At 42.6% G+C, this 16,171-nt stretch overlaps 2 protein-coding genes across 11 annotated transcripts in view; both read left to right on the top strand.

Moving 5' to 3' along the window:
• The window catches only part of TRERF1 (transcriptional regulating factor 1), an 83,567-nt gene extending 77,454 nt beyond the window's left edge, over positions 1 to 6,113 (top strand). For all 10 annotated transcript variants that reach the window (XM_082217310.1, XM_082217309.1, XM_082217311.1 and 7 more), the window contains 4 exons: positions 402 to 515; positions 876 to 1,073; positions 1,871 to 2,076; positions 4,146 to 6,113. In XM_082217310.1, the coding sequence (XP_082073436.1) occupies positions 402 to 515; positions 876 to 1,073; positions 1,871 to 2,076; positions 4,146 to 4,467 (840 nt within the window). In that variant the 3' untranslated portion in view covers positions 4,468 to 6,113. The remainder of the gene's footprint in view (positions 1 to 401; positions 516 to 875; positions 1,074 to 1,870; positions 2,077 to 4,145) is intronic.
• A 4,948-nt stretch (positions 6,114 to 11,061) lies between these two features.
• MRPS10 (mitochondrial ribosomal protein S10) lies at positions 11,062 to 16,040 on the top strand. The gene is made up of 7 exons (XM_082217984.1): positions 11,062 to 11,174; positions 12,639 to 12,697; positions 12,795 to 12,867; positions 13,913 to 14,052; positions 15,092 to 15,200; positions 15,540 to 15,629; positions 15,863 to 16,040. Exons 1-7 carry the CDS (start codon positions 11,097 to 11,099, stop codon positions 15,947 to 15,949), a joined length of 636 nt encoding a protein of 211 aa, XP_082074110.1. The 5' UTR covers positions 11,062 to 11,096; the 3' UTR covers positions 15,950 to 16,040.
• The last annotated feature ends 131 nt before the right edge of the window (positions 16,041 to 16,171 follow it).

The following is a 16,171-nucleotide window of genomic DNA, read 5'->3' on the forward strand; positions in this document are numbered from 1 at the left end:
CTGTCAACCTTCCCCTTTTTTGCGGGAAATTCCCTTATTCCAGCGCCGTTCCCCGCTGCTTCCTGCTGCTGTCCCGGATTGTTAGATATCCCGTAGACTGTCCCCAGGACAGGTGAGGCTGCTGATCCCTTATTTTCAAATCTGAAAATTGACAGCTATGCTCCCCGTCTAAACAGGACTGTCACCCAGTGCTCCATAATGGACTGGCAGGATAAAAATGAGCATGTGACTGGGAGCATAGGTAAAAATACTTCCATAAGACCTGTAGCCCAATTCATGCTTTCAAGCCTTCTTCCGCTCTTTGTGATCAAGACATGAGTGAGTGGTGTTTTTGGTGTTGCGCTGAATGCTACACAATCATAGTTCAATGTTGCAACATCTGAATTACTGTTTGACTGTAGGTGAAGTCGAAGACGGTGGCCCAGTGTGTGGAATACTATTATACCTGGAAGAAAATCATGCATTTAGGACGAAAGCACAGAACACGCTTAGCAGAAGTGAAAAATGAATGCCTGGTAGGAGCCACCCTCATTTTTATTTTTCTAGTTTGTGAACTTGTTCTCTCCAGATATTTATTTCTGACATTGCTCCAAGGTTCAGAAATTCCCTGGCATCTCCAGTTTAAAGGATCAGATAGCAAGGAATAGGAAAGACCTCTTACCTGGAGAGCCACTGCTAGCCAGAGTGCTCCAAGTTGGTGAAAGCAGCTTTTACCAGCTGTTCAACTTGATTTTTCAAGCTGGGAGGAGGTCAGCCAGCTAGGGGAAAGACTCCTCCCTCCTTCAGAGCTGAGAGAAGAGCTTTCCTGTCTCCCATTTATTTAAGGCATGCTTGCTCTCCACCCCACCTCCCCTAAAATCCCTTTTGAATTTCAGACTAGCGGCGAAGATGATGAATTAGAGGAAGAGGAGCAGGCAGAGGAGGACAAGAAGTCCGTCAAAGAAGAAGCCGAAATTCAGAATTCTCCTGAGCCGCCTTCAATTATTGCTGCTGAACCTATTAACCTGCCTTCCTTGCAGAGCCCCACACTTCCAGCAACCTCATATACATGTGAAATGCCAGACTGCGGAGCGGTAAGTGGACCTGGAAACATTTTAATTCTATGGTACAGCTGTGCTTGGAATGTTACGTCCAGTTCGGGTTGCCCCACCTCAGAAAGGGACATTGTAGAGCTGGAAAAAGGTCAGAAGAGGGCAACCCAAAACCGTCAGGGAGATGGATCAACTCGCCTATGATGAAAACATTTGGGGAGGGCTTGTTGAAGTGGCTGACCGCTATCATAGGAAGAAAAAAGTTGGAGATCTCCCAAGTGCACAAGAAAAGGTTTATTAAGCCCAACACATTTTGGAGAAAATCCTCCTCATTGAGCGCTCTAGGAACCAAGCTGCAGCTGTGCTTTACAGACTGGGTCACAAACTGTTATTCAAGAGTCCCCCGAAGAAGGATTTATTCCAAAACACATGACGCCTGAGAAGTCTCTTCCTAGGTGCCTAGAGGTCTCTTCCCTTTTTCTTCCTTCCCCTTTCTGTTTAAGACGGTGGTCAAGAAAAACAAAGTTGGGCTAGATGGAAGTTTTTAACTGGTCCAGCAGGATTCTCCGTATGTTTTTAAGCAAGCAACCAGAACAGGCCAGTGGCCAGTCGTGGTGCAAAATCCAGTTGTTACAGTGGCCAACCAGTTGCCTGTGGGAAACTCTTGATTTCACTTCATTTTTGTGATTTAGAACTGTAGCGTTGCAAGGGCCCACGAGGGCCATCTTGCCCAGCCCCCCGCAATGCATGATTCTTTTGCCTAACATGGGCCTTGAACCCACAACCCTGAGATTAAGAGTCTCGGGCTCTACCAACTGAGCTATCCTTTTGCCCCCTAGATGTTCAACTCCAGACCAGCTCTGAATGGCCACGTTCGCATTCATGGCGGTACAAACCTTGTGACGAAAACCCGCGGCGGGAGCCACAGTGCGAAGCAGAAATCCAGCTCCCAGAATGACCACCCTGCCAAAAACTCCCCAGCTCACAGCACGACAAGTGGCGAGACAGACCCAACTACACTTTTCCCTTGCAAAGAATGTGGCAAGTGAGTAGATGTGGGAAACACAGAAAGAACTTAGTTGTTTCATCAGGGGAAATAAACTGAGAGTGGGGCTCCCTAGAATGGTAACTCCACTGTATAAACCAGGGGTAGGGAACCTTTGGCCCAGGTTCAAAATGTGCCCCATCAGGCCTCCCTGTCAGGCCCTTGGGATGTGCCTGAGGCCACACACCCTTCCCAGACCACACCCCTGGCTGGTCCTGCTGTGATCCCTCCGTGGGTTGCCTGCAGTGTTTTGATGCCTAAACAGAGGATGGTAAACTTCTTGATGTAGCCAATCCCAGGGTAGTACACTGCCAGCACCAATCAGCTGATAGGCACTGACAGCAAGACCCCTTGGCTGCACCAGGGAGTTCTATGTCATCAGCGCAGCCCGGGGAACTAGATCTGAGCACTGGACTGGATCCCCATCTCCCCCACACTTGCTGTAGACCAAGTTTGAGAAGTGGATGGAGCCACCTCTCCACCTCTCCACCTCTGAAATGTGCACAGAGCTATGCAAGCTTCATCAATCGACTGGCTATTTCAAAGTAATGCGTGGCATGCAGGCCCTTTTGCAGGAACTGATAAGCAGGTGATGGTTGCTGCTTGCGAAGTACTTTGTATGGTGTACCACTGGACTATGAATCTATGGGTGGTCTGCATCATAGCGGCAGAAAATTGGCTGTGCTTGCAGGACGTCCCAGGTTCAAACCCCAGCATCTCCAGGGAGGGCTGGAAACATTCCCTGCCTGAATTACCGGAGAGCTGCTTCCCGCTAGTGTAGACAGTCCTGAGCTAGATGGACCAGTGGTCTGAGTTGGTATAGAGCAGCTGTGTTTTGCAGGTACCTCTGATCAGCTGGTAAGTTATGCCTTTGACCCAGCCGCATCTTTTACCCGTCCCACACCTGGCATTGTATATAATGTCACAGGTTGGACAGGTGTGTACGTGGTGTGGCCAAAAGAACCTCACAGTCCAAATCTGGAGGCCTGGCAGGTCTGATGAAGACCAGATGGTTCCCTGCTGCTAATGCAACTGATCCGTGCAAGGCTTTGCTGTCAGTGCCCACTAGGACTTCTTGTAACAACCACTCTTTCAGCAGTGAGACCTGCTTGGCCCAAAGGATCCTGGAGAATGAGGGAATTGCTGTGTGAGGATGCATACCCTCTGTTGCTCATTATTTCAACCCAGAGTTCTTTTCTACAAAGGAACTTTTAGCAGCAAAGGGGCCTGGTCTGCCTCCATCCCTTGATGACCGGAGAGGTGTTGGGAGAGCAGAGGGCACATACCAGGGGGCACCCATCCCTGGAGCCCAGTTCTCCCCTCGCCTTCCAGTATCCTTCCTTTGGTAACAAGGCAGCCTCCTCCCCCCCTTGAAATGATCATTCAAGGGTTTAACTAACACCTTAAGTTTATTCTGGTTCCCTTCTTGTGAATGCTTGGAAACAGTCCTGGATTTAGGGCACTGTGGGCAGTTACCCCAAACAGGCAGCTGAGCTGACAGGGTGCAAAATAATAGTAGTAATAATAATAATAATAGTAATAGTAATACAGTGGTACCTCTGGTTGTGAACGGGATCCATTCCTGAGGCCCGTTCACAACATGAAAAGAATGCAACCCGCAGCGGCACATCTGCGCACACGCGGGTTGCGATTCACCGCTTCTGCGCATGTGCATGACATCATTTTGCACTTCTGCACATGTGCGAGCGGTGAAACCTGGAAGCAACCCTTTCTGGTATTTCTGGGTTGCCGCAGGACGTAACCTGAAAGAACGTAACACGAAGCGGATGTAACATGAGGTATGATTGTACTAGCACTACTACTACTGCTGCTACTACTACTAGCCAGATAGGCAGGATATAAATATAAATATAAATATAATAATAATTTTATTATATTGCCAAAGTCTGCCTGCTTGAAAATGCATTTATCTGTATATTCAACTAACACCTACACTTTCTGGATGTTCACAGTAGCACATATACTCAAAATAATTGTTTCTGAAATCTGCTCTCTCTCTCTCTCCGCATTCCTTTCTCTTCCTCTCTCTCCCCCCCCCCCAACGCTAGGATGTTTTTCAAAATCAAAAGCCGGAATGCTCACATGAAAACACACCGGCAGCAGGAAGAGCAGCAGCGGCAGAAAGCCCAGAAGGCGGCTGTTGCAGCTGAAATGGCGGCTACGATTGCAAGGACCACGGGGCCCTCTGGGCATAGCTTGATACCCTTGGATCATTTGGACTTGATAAAGCAGGTGGAGGAAGCCGACGACCTCAGCAGCGATGTTGTTCAGGAATTGGGAGAGGTCATGGACGGTACTGAAGTGATAGACCCTGACCTCTTACTGGATGAAGAAGACACAGATTTGCTTCAGGATGATGTGGAGCTGTAGAGAGAAAAAAAGCCATTCTGTAAAATTATGGATGCCTGTTGGAATTATTTTCCTTCGGCTGGGAGGGTTAAGTGTTTACTTCCCTTTTATTTTAAACTATCTGAATAGTTTGAATGTTTTGTTTTTGTTTTGTTTTGTTTGTAACTTGGGGGGTGGAGGAGGGTGGGATAAATCTGGTTATTGCTGTTGGTCCTTTTACTTTTTGCAACTATGATTGCAAAAAGATTCATATTTTCCCTCATTCGAAAGGTATTTTTTGTCAAATACCTTGCAAGCTAGTTGGTTCTGAGAAGTCTTATTTCCTTACTGTTTCCTTTCAGGCATTTACGTGACAAGTCCCCAAATTTATTTGCAACACCTCAGGGTTTTTGTTTTCCCTTCCACCACACCCCCTATACGTGTAGATTTTGGTTTCTTTTTCTTTTCAAGACGTGTTTCATTTTGTGCCTTCAGCTCTGGCCTCAAAACATCTGCCACAACAAAGAATGCTGTCTCCGCAATAAACAGAAGCTGAGACTTGGATTGTTGGCATCTGAAAGTTTTGCTCTAACATGTCGCCGGGCCTGTTAGAGGGCCTCTCTGCTGATAGGACAAGTAGCTGTGGCAAGTTCTTTCCCATTACACGGAATGCTCTGTGGTGGATGGAGGCTTCCAAGATGCCTTCACATTTCCTTCTTAGCAAGAAGACTGGCTTTGTAGAAATGGATGGGCTTGGCGGCCTATTCCGCTTTACTTTGACCCAGAAAAAAATTGAGCGGCCCTGAAACGAGCGAGAACAGCTAGATTAGCCCTCTGTGAATCTGCATTCACTTCCTTCTTTCCCTTTTAGGAGGCAATCTGTTTCTTTGAGAAGGGCTCTACTTGCGCTGTACACTTCAGAGCTCCCGGTTAAACAGGGTTGAGGGAGGGATACAGGGAAATCAGAAGTCCACAGGCTTCACCATGGGAGATGCTGCTGAGGCACATCACAAAAGTCTTTTGACTGGAGACTACTGGCTTGGATACTTGGACTTGGATGTGCATTCGTGATAGGAATGCACTGAAATATACCTCCATTTGCAAAAGTTTTATCACTTTTTTGTTTTAAAAAGGTTATCCTTGAGAGTATGCAGGGATTTATTATTGTTAATTATTATTATTATTTGCTGCCTAGAGGCAGTGGTACTTGTCAAGACCTTTCCTCACAGAAAGAAGAGGGGGGAGATTTCCACTTTGAGGTAAAGCACGTTAAGATATTTCATCATGGCCAGAGGCCGTTTATGTATGTATGTATGTAAGAAATAAATAAAAATTACATAGCTTGGCTGATAATGTTAGCATAAATATACACAGTGGGGTTTTATGCCTGCCAGCGCTCTCTTATGGAGCCATAGGTTTGCTCTGGGAAGCGATAAAGCCCAGCAAACATTCAGCAGTTTGGGTCAGGGGGTGACGAGTATGGAAATGCAATAAATAAATAAAGACACACACACCTCTTCTATATGAAAATTTTATCAGGCCACAGCTTCCTCATTCCTGTTCAGGGAAGTCAGCATGTTCAACTTTGGAATGACTTGGCTAGGGAGCTTGCACCTTTTCCCTTCCCAGAGCTAGGAGTGGGATCATTCCCCAGGCCACGGTCTTCTTGTGCATCACCTCTATTGCTTATAAATAGACAGTTACTATATCTTACGTTTGCACCTAAGAGTCAAGACCAGAGCCCTAGAAAAAGTTAATAGTCAGAAACGTCTTTATTTTTCTCATTCAAAGCCAAACCGTTCATAGCCATGCTCCCACTTGGTTCAAAAGCTGCGCCAGTCATGGGTGACACTGGTGAGACATGGCTCTTGGATACCCCCAAATCAGATGAAGATTGACCCTCTTAAGCCAGGGCCGCTTTAGACAACTGAAATTGTCTCCACTTGGCACATTCGCCAGGCATTTCAGAAAAAAAGTAGCACCTGTCCCAGGGTGTTCCCAGTTTACACCCAATAGTTCTCAGTGGTGATTCAGGGTTGAAAAGAAATGCGTTGCTTTGTTCACTTAAATTGCTGCCAGAAAACCATGGTCAGATACTAGTTTTCCACGCAGTTGCCTCTCCAGTTGGAGTTGCATCCTCTGTGTGGCCGTGTCCCTGAGGATCTGCACGGAGACAATCTCCGAGAAGATGAACTGGCTTTCAGTATGAGAGGACCGATTTAATAATCATTGAAAGCATTTTGATAAATGCAGAGGAACTATTTGGGTGTTCCTTGCAAGCTACTCCTCTCTTTTCCCCAAGCTTTCTCCCTGAGAATCTGTTCTCATCAGGGAATAGCTAGTGTCACCCAGGTTGTCTTTGGAGAGTTGGGTATGATTCTTCAGTGTGCCTGCCCATCTCAGTCAAGGGGTGTGATTTGCCTTCACCTGTTGCTGTCGCCCGACATAGCTGATGAAGAGAACTGGCAACTTGCACGCTGTGTGAGATGTTTCTCATATGACCAGCTGATCACAGACAGCCTTGCATGGTTGACCCTTTTCCAGGGGTTAGCTACATGACACCTATAAGCATGCCTGCTCTCATATGAAATGTTTGCTGGCAAGTGACATTTTTAGTGTTCTTAGCGAGATGCTGGTACCTGCATGTCTGAGCAGAATATTTTCTCTCTCTCGGTATTATTTTCAAAAGGAATGTAATGTCCCTCCCAGTTTTCATTGACTGGCATCTACTGGGACAGACCCTTAAGAATTCTCAAAAGTCAGGGATTGTGTATTTTCCATCTGTTATCTAATCGGATTCTGTTAACAGCTTGGCAGGGGACTGGCATAATGGTGGTGTTGTGTAGGTCAGTATCTGATCAGCTTACTGATTATTTGTTTTAGCCATTGGCCATAACAGTTACATGTGGGTGCAGTAAAAAAATGCATCAAAAACAAAAAATAGAGGAGCACCATAAAACAAAATATATCCAGCCTATAGGCAACAAATTACACAAGCATCCAGATTTTTTTGTCAAAAGTTTTGTAGCAGCCAAGGCAAACATAGCCACAGTTCCAGAGATCTCTATCCTGTTTGCAATGGAAAAAAATATTATTTCTGCTGATTTTATCAGTTGATATACTCCTTCAGTAGGCAAAGGAATCATTGTACCTTTAGGATAAAACAAGAACAAACTAAATAGGTACCACAGACTGTCTTCTGTTGCTTCCTCATCACAAATGCAATAATGTGGTATTGCCTGGCTAACACAGCAGAGGGCATCAGCTGAAATCTTACCAATGTGTATTCTTTCCTGTAGTGCAAATCTAGACCAATCAGTTTAACTAATTCTTTTGCCATTTGCCATTAAAGTACGGTTACATGGACAAAGATTTCTTGCATTTCCAGTTTAACAGGGTAACACAGAATCTGAATGTAATACGCAGGAAAGACCAGCTGAGCTATTCTTTGAAACCAATTGGACAGTCCTAGGCAATCAGGTTGCAAGTGTTTGGAAGCCTATTGTGACATATGCATGATCTGTAACCAATAAATAAAGAGAGGAGACTAATGCGTATATAACAATAGCTCCTTCCAAACAGATTCATTGGGTTTATATTTGACTATATGATGCAGCATTACACCAACAAGCCCATGTAACAAATGTCTGTTCTAGGTCAGGACTTGTTAAAACATGGAAGGTTTGGGGTGATACATATTCTTGTCAGCAAGCAATGATTTTTCCAATGTGAAATTGCAGTGTATAGGCCTTTCCTTCAGATTTATAACCACAAAGTTGTCCTTTAGCAGTAGTCTTACATCATACTGGAAGGTGTTACAGGGAAAATTGCCATCTTGTAAAAGTATTGTGGAGCAAATGATGTGGCTTAAAATAACCAAAGAGAATCTCAGAATAATTCTTGGAAGAAATATTGATCCTCGTTTAACTTCTATACATAGGTTCTGTATTTCTAAGACAATTGCAGTGATAAATAACATCTAAATATGGTCAACATTTTGCTGGAAAATCTGATCTTTTATTTCCCTTTTTGTTAATGTTTCATGTTTATTGTGGTATAATTCCAGTAGAGAATTAGAGAAAAATTGTACATAACAAAAGAAAAAATCTATTTTATGGGGGAGGAAATCTTATTTTCAGACATATTTAACTGCTGTTATATTGTTACAGAAAAGCTGTAAATAATTTCAGAGTTACAGTGTAGTGTAAAGAATGTTCTTTGGGGATAAAATAATAAACATTTTAATGTAGTTCTTTTTATTTTTGTAAAGAAAACTTTGCCTGTTACGGCTTAATTGCACCTGAACTGCATGTGGTTTAACTTCAGGGTGTAATTTTATTCAGGTTTGCACTAAAATGTTTAATTTCATACGATGATGTGCCATGGTGTTTTTTCTTTCTTTCTTTTCCCCCTTTCCTTTTTGTTTCTTTGGAGGGGGCATGAATCCCAGTTAGTTCATGAGAGCACTATGTACTATATAGAAATATTTCAGCTTTTTCTTAAATCGACAGAATATTGTATTTGTAAAATCAAAGGGATCCAACGTAACGCTGCCACAGAACAGTCTTTTATACTTTTGATAAAATGTACGTTGCTGATGTTTTTTCCTTGTTCACGTGACAAAAGAGTTCTTTTAAATAAATTAATCTTCATTTGAAATATGTAGCATTTTTTAAAAGTTGGGATGTTTATCTGAGTTGCCTGTACAAAAATGGGCCCCCAAACTTAGAGGTAGTGCTCCGCTACATATGTGAGAAAGAATAGCCGTGTGCATAACTGCCACACTAACATTTCAATCATTTCCAGAGGAGTATCTGTGTTTGTCTCGTGTCCCCAAAACAAGAGACTTGTGATGCTATAAAGATTTGACACATTTATTGTGGCATGAAGTTTTGTGGGCTGTAGCCCACTTCATCAGATGCCTGAAGTTCATTACTAAATTTGTTGACGGTTGCATCCAGCTAACACTGTGGCCACATTTGAGCATTTGAATTAGAGCAGAGTAGTCCAAACCCATAGGTATTTGTGGAGCAACTTCAGTCTTTACTGGTCACCCAAGTAGGTGTTGCTTTATGTCTTTGACCTTGGGGGAAGGATGACGATCACTGTTGTTGCTGCTTTAAAAATAATACAATGGTACCTCTGGTTACGTACTTAATTCCTTCCGGAGGTCCGTTCTTAACCTGAAACTGTTCTTAACCTGAAGCACCACTTTAGCTAATGGGGCCTCCTGCTGCCGCCGCATTGCCAGAGCACGATTTGTTCTCATCCTGAAGCAAAGTTCTTAACCCGAGGTACTATTTCTGGGTTAGCAGTCTGTAACCTGAAGCGTATGTAACCTGAAGCGTATGTAACCTGAGGTACCACTGTAATAATAATAATAATAATAATAATAATAATAATAATAATGTGTCATTTGAGGGTAACATCGTGTTGACAACACAAATGCAAGGAGCTACAAACCATAGTGTGGTTCTGTGCAGATTGTTGTTGTTTAGTCGTTTAGATTAGACCTGCTGAAATTACCTGGCCTCCGTCATGTCCGTTAATTTCAGTGGGTGTGACTAAAGCATACAACATTAATCAATGCTACAAAACTCATGTCTTTAGCAGCATTTTAAAGTACTATTTAAGAATCCTGCTTGTGTGTACAAAAGGGTGGGGTGGGGTGGTTTTGTTTGGTAAAGAAAATGTTTCTTTATTAAAGCCTTTATCAAAGCGGGGTTAAGTAGCAACTGTTCTGAAAGATGGAGATCATAATAAGCCCTAATAAACTTAACTCCACCCCAATCTGCAACCAGACAGAAGTTAAATCCTGGAGTACATTACATAGCTGTACATATTCTTAGGCGCCAGGTAAAAACTTTCCTCTTCCAGACCTTTGGCTAAATTTAAAAAATCTGTGGCCTTTTAAACTGGCAAGAGTTATTGTTTTGTTTATTGTGTTATGTGGTGGTGTGTGTTTATACAGTAAGCAGTCCTGTGATCCGCGAATGAAAGGTGGTATAGAAATTTAATGAATAGTAACAAATTCTTCAGTATCCCCATCTTCCCCTCCCAGCTCAGCATTGTAGCTAGAACAGCCCAGATCTGCAGCGCAAGGTTGCTCTCGGAATGCCATTTACACTTCATTTATGAACCACTGACTGTGCCGGTAGGGTTTTTGCGAGCAGGGCTGGCAACCTGCTGTTGGACTACAACTCCCATCATCCTTGATGCTGAGGTTGATGGGAATTGTAGTTCCAAAACGCAATTCATCCTCAAGACTCTGGAATATGGGTCTTAACTATTCTTTCGCAATTTTAAATGGTTCTCCCTGGAGCAGGGCGAATTTGCAGGTCATTAAGATGATGGTGATTAATAAAACGCCGCAGTTCTTAAAATAAAATAGTAATAATCAAATTTCCCCCACACTGGAAGATCTGCTTGTACTTCCCTTTCCTAGCCCTGGTAGTTATTTGTTACATTGCTGCCAAACGCACTGCAGCAATAATGAGCAGCTGCAACTTTTGCCGCTCTAGCGAGAAAGTCACACGACCAGAGAAGGAACTTTTGTTGTTTACGCCTCTATCGTTTCTTCGGCGAGAGAACTCTATGATTACCTGGATGCCAGGGCCATAGAGATCGACGCCGTCGCTCGGGCCCTACAGGAAACCGAGCTCTATGATGTCATGGCCGTAGGAAGTTGCTTGAGGAAGGGCAAGATGGCGGCGCGGAGGGGAATGAGCTTCTTGTGCCGGCTATGGAAGGTGATTGTGGCGTCCCTTGGGGCAGGGTTCGGCTGAGCAGCGAGGAGGCTCCCCGGGGCGGTATAAGTGAATGTCTAAGCCGCTAAATACAGGGTGATAATCTTAAAAAGCCGACGTCAGAGCTGCCTTTGGATAATATCTATCTGAGCGGGAGGGATGTGTCAGGAGAGGGAGGCTGGCGAAGATGGTCACCTCAGAGCTGGGCTTTTATGTCTCGCCGCCACCCTTCCTGTGGGAAGGACCACCTCATCGACGGGTCTGCTCCAGCAGGATTTTATCCCTTCCCCACCACAGGGCCCCGCGAGAAAGCGTCATACGTTGATATCGTTTGCTGCGGCGTGATGGTTTTTCTGCAAGCTGCATTGGAAAGATGAGCATTCCGAGGTTACTGCAGGTGTAATAAATGGCAATGCATGCTTTAAATGCGTATGTGCGAACTAGGAGACCCGGGTTCAAATGCCCACTGAGCCACAAAATTCACAGTGATCTTGGGCCAGATACTGCCAACCTAGCCTACTTTGCAGGGTTGCATTCGAGTCTTTGCAATGGAAAATTGTTAAAAGCTTTTACTGGCAATGGCTCTATGTTATTGGAATTATTAAGCACCAAAGCAACGGTCTGTTGCTTAAATGGTGATCTCTAAAACCCTTGGAGTAGCTTTGCCATTCATCTCAGTTGACATAGTAAACAAAAGAGAAAAATAGTCATTGTCACTTTCGCCTTAGTAAGTCTCCAGCACCTTTATCTGTCTTTTATCAGGCAACATTCAAAGAGGTTTTCCCGGTGACCACCTTCACACTGGAAAAATACCTATTTGCTGTGGCTTTGCCTGGCTTTTCTCATATGTTTTAGAATGCATAGCACTCCCACAATCCCAGTGGCAAACTTTATTGGTGGCTGCTTATGGACTGATGTGCGTATCTCATGGAGAAGCATGGGACGTAGATGCTTCCATGTCATTGCAGCCTGGTAAGGGAAGTAGCTATGCTATTGCCCTTTCCCTCTCCTGTTGCACTGATGCCCTTTACAGCTTTTACTACATCAGGCTCGGAATCTACTGTTAAGAAACCCCAAAAGCAGCCAGGGGGCAATGAGTGGGAAATGCTGTGCTTATGAGGGGGCAGGTTTGGCCTCAATGGATGAGCAGCAGCCCATTTAAACATGAAGGCCTTGAAGGGGATTGTGTGTAGAAGATCCAGTTATGACAGTTACATAATACGTGAGGAATCTAGAAAGAACTGATGTGATAGTTTGTAATTGTGGACTGCCTTTTGTATGAATAATGTTCTAAGTAAAGTCTCCTTTCTCATCAACTGCCCACCTTTTTAATGTATTTTAGATGGGGGTGGGCATCTAGGTATTTATTTTCTTATTTGACTAAATAAACCTGGAAAGCTGAAGTAGCTGGCCAACAATGTAGCAACATTGCTATCTTAACATACCAATCCTATATTATGTTCTTAGGAACCAGAGGCTTGCCTTTTAACAAGAAGAGTTCCACTAAAGCAATGTAGCTTTCTTCAGTAAGTTTATCACTTCCAGCTAAATTCTTAAAACACTCATTTTCTTATATTGCTCCTGTCGTGATATTATCACACACACCCCTTTTTCCTATTTCAGCAACAATCACTTGATGTGGTTTCAGTTTTCAGGCGTGCACACCAATATTCAGCAGCCCAAGGAAAAATCCCTGGTAAGTCTTGAGTTTTGAACTTCTTATATCTTGCCAGTAACTAATAAAATGTTCTGAAAAATATTAACTTCGAGATTGGGAGTACAGGTACTTTACAACTTATGCATATTGAACTTGTGCACATTCAGCTTTACGTACTTGGCAAATTAAAAACAAATAAATAAAAGGGGATGGAAAGGGGGCGGGCATCCTGAAAACAAAATACAGTGGTACCTTGCAAGACGAATGCCTCACAAGACAAAAAACTCACTAAAGGGTTTTTTGTTTTTTGAGCTGCTTCGCAAGACGATTTTCCCTATGGGCTTGCTTCGCAAGACGGAAACGTCTTGCAAGTTTGTTTCCTTTTTCTTAACACCGTTAATACAGTTGTGACTTGACTTCGAGGAGCAACTCATAGAACGCGGTGTGGTAGCCTTTTTGATGTTTTTAAAGACTTTGGTGATTTTTGAAGCTTTTCCAAAACTTTCCCGACACCGTGCTTCGCAAGACGAAAAAAATCGCAAGACGACAAAACTCGTGGAATGAATTAATTTCGTCTTGCGAGGCACTACTGTACATTGGTTTTCCCACCTGCCATTTATTCCTATGTGTTTTGGCTTTATGCGCTATCCCCAGAATGTAACCGCCATGTAAGTTCAAAGTCATTTTTATACACAAGTACCTTGGTACTTGAACGGCTGGGCTCCCAAACAAATTGGCTCCCGAACGCCGCAAACCTGGAAGTGTTCCGGTTTGCAAACATTTTTCGGAACCCGAACATCAGATGCGGCTTCCGCTTGAGTGCAGGAAGCTCCGGCAGCCAATCGGAAGCCGCACCTTGGTTTTCAAATGGTTTCATGAGTCGAATGGACTCCTGGAAGAACCAAGGTACCACTGTATGTATATTGATACGGTTTAAACAATGTTGGGGCACAAAAAAATGCATATAACAACTTAATTTGAACTCAATGATTTAAAACAAGACTTTAATGAACCATGCATTAAGGCTGCCAAGCCTTAAAATATGAGTGCTTCTTTGCTTATTTCTCATTGTTTTTACATCCAGGTATCTGTTTCAGATGAACCAGATGTGTTATATAAGAAACTGGCTGTTTTGGTGAAAGGTCATGACAGAATGGTGTTGGACAGTTATGAGTATTTCATGGTGCTTGCAGCTAAAGAACTTGGTCTCTCCATAGAAAAAGTGTAAGTACAATTATCCATTGTAGTCACTCAGTAATTCTAGAATCTCATTTTCTAATTGGTCCAACCAATTATCCAACTATAGCTCGATAATTGTAGATAAAAGACTTAGCAAAATTGCATTTTAGCTTAATGCTTTCAAATCTGATGGTTTTATTGACATTTGAAAAACAAGAGAGAATGCATAAAGCACACTAAAACTGTTTTATTGATTGGAAAGAATCCAGAATATCAAATTACTACCCTTATATAATTTTGAGGGCAAGTGTGGTGCAGTGGTTAGAGACAAGGGTCTGTGAGATTAAAGTTCAAAATCTTCATTCAGCTACAAAGTTCACTGGTTGACCTTCAGCCAATCACATCACAGAGTTGTTGTAAGGATAAAATATGGAGGGCTGAACCACATATGACAGTTTGAACTCATTGGAGTTAAGATGGGATATAACTGTAGTCATAAACAGACAGTTGGGCTCATTGATTCTAACTTTGGAATATGGACTATTAGATAATTTGCTTAAGGACTAGTAAATTATGCAAGACACTTTCTTGCAAATTTACAGTCCAGAAGTACATCTTGTGGCTGCTGTCGCTAAGAAATCTATCATATTGAACAACAGTTCAGTGTTTCTGAAGGTAGAAGTAACCTTGTATTTTAGGCAATGCATATTTACTCAAAAGTATGATTTTAACTAGCAGTATTACTGTTAAGATTTTTTATAAAAAAAGTTTGTCATATTTAAATTGTTGACAAAAGTTCTTGAAGTCAGCAAGAGTTTTGCTACTGACTTTAGTTTAATAAGGTTTTCTCTTGCCCATTTCCATGATCCCCCCTCCCCCAAACCTTAGGTTACATGCATCTCTTTGAATACAGCCACAAAGGCCAATCAGTTGAGTTGGAGGCTCAGTTGTTTCTCTCCCTGCTCCCCACTGCTTGCCAGGCAACTTCATTATTGAAAGCTGTCAGTGGAGTGGCTGTAATTTCAGAAATACATGAATATACTAAAATGACCAATGATTCTATGAAAGCTACTCTATCTCTTAGAGAAGAACCTCCAAAGAAGATAGAACGATTCACACTTCTGAAATCAGTGCACATATTCAAGAAGCACAGAGTTCAGTATGAAATGAGGACGCATTACCGCCACGTGCAGGTGAGTGAAGAGCTGTATGTTTAAATAAGAGACGTGCTTAGCAAACAGATTAACATTTTTATTATTATTCAGGAAATAACAGCTGTCTACCCCCTCTTTCATCATACACATGCACATACATACTCGTGTGTAAAACATTAAACATAATAGGTGGTGAATAGCTTGAGAGCCATATTCAAGCCTCTAATGTTTGACCTAGAATGGTCATAACAGTGGTATCTATATTGCTCCAAGTAGGGCTGCAAAAGCCGGGGAAAAGTAAGCCAGATACAGCCTACAGATTGGTTTCCTTTAGCACATGTCTTATTAATTGTTATGAAAATACTGTTTTTGTTTCAGTTAAAGCATTTAACCGGCAGCACAGCCAATGTTTACTTGGAATACATTCAACGAAACCTACCTGAAGGGGTTGCTATGGAAGTAAAAAAGGTATTAGTGAACTTTGTTCTTGCTTCTGTAGTATAAACTCTTAGTTTTATCATTTATCGGACAAAATGGGATTTTTGCCACTTGGTAGCCTATTGGCATGTCATACACGTGTTGAATTTTAGGAATAGGATTCATATAAGTATCACAGAAATGCGCTAGGATTGTTCTAGCATAAAAATAGCTGTTGCACATGCATGATTTTTTTAACCTCATTTTTGATACTTTCTTTTTAGACAAGACTAGAAAGACTTCCTGAACATATCCAGAGACCTGTCTGGGACACACTGCCTCAAGTAGAAGAATCAACAAGTAAATCCTAAATGCCTGGTCTGAAGATCCCACCCCCTAGAGTTGAAATCAAATGTAACAATGTCATTCTGTTAGAGAGAAATATACTATTTCTTAAATGGACCTTTAATGAACTAGTTTTTAATGAGCCTGCTTTTCGACCAATTAATTCTCAAAAAAAACCACTCATGTTTCGGAAGAGATTGTGGACAACAGACACTTGACAGAAGTTGTGTTAATCTGTTGTTGTGTAT

This window comes from Podarcis vaucheri (assembly GCF_965113315.1).
Source record: "Podarcis vaucheri genome assembly, chromosome: 3".
NCBI classification, from domain to species: domain Eukaryota; kingdom Metazoa; phylum Chordata; class Lepidosauria; order Squamata; family Lacertidae; genus Podarcis; species Podarcis vaucheri.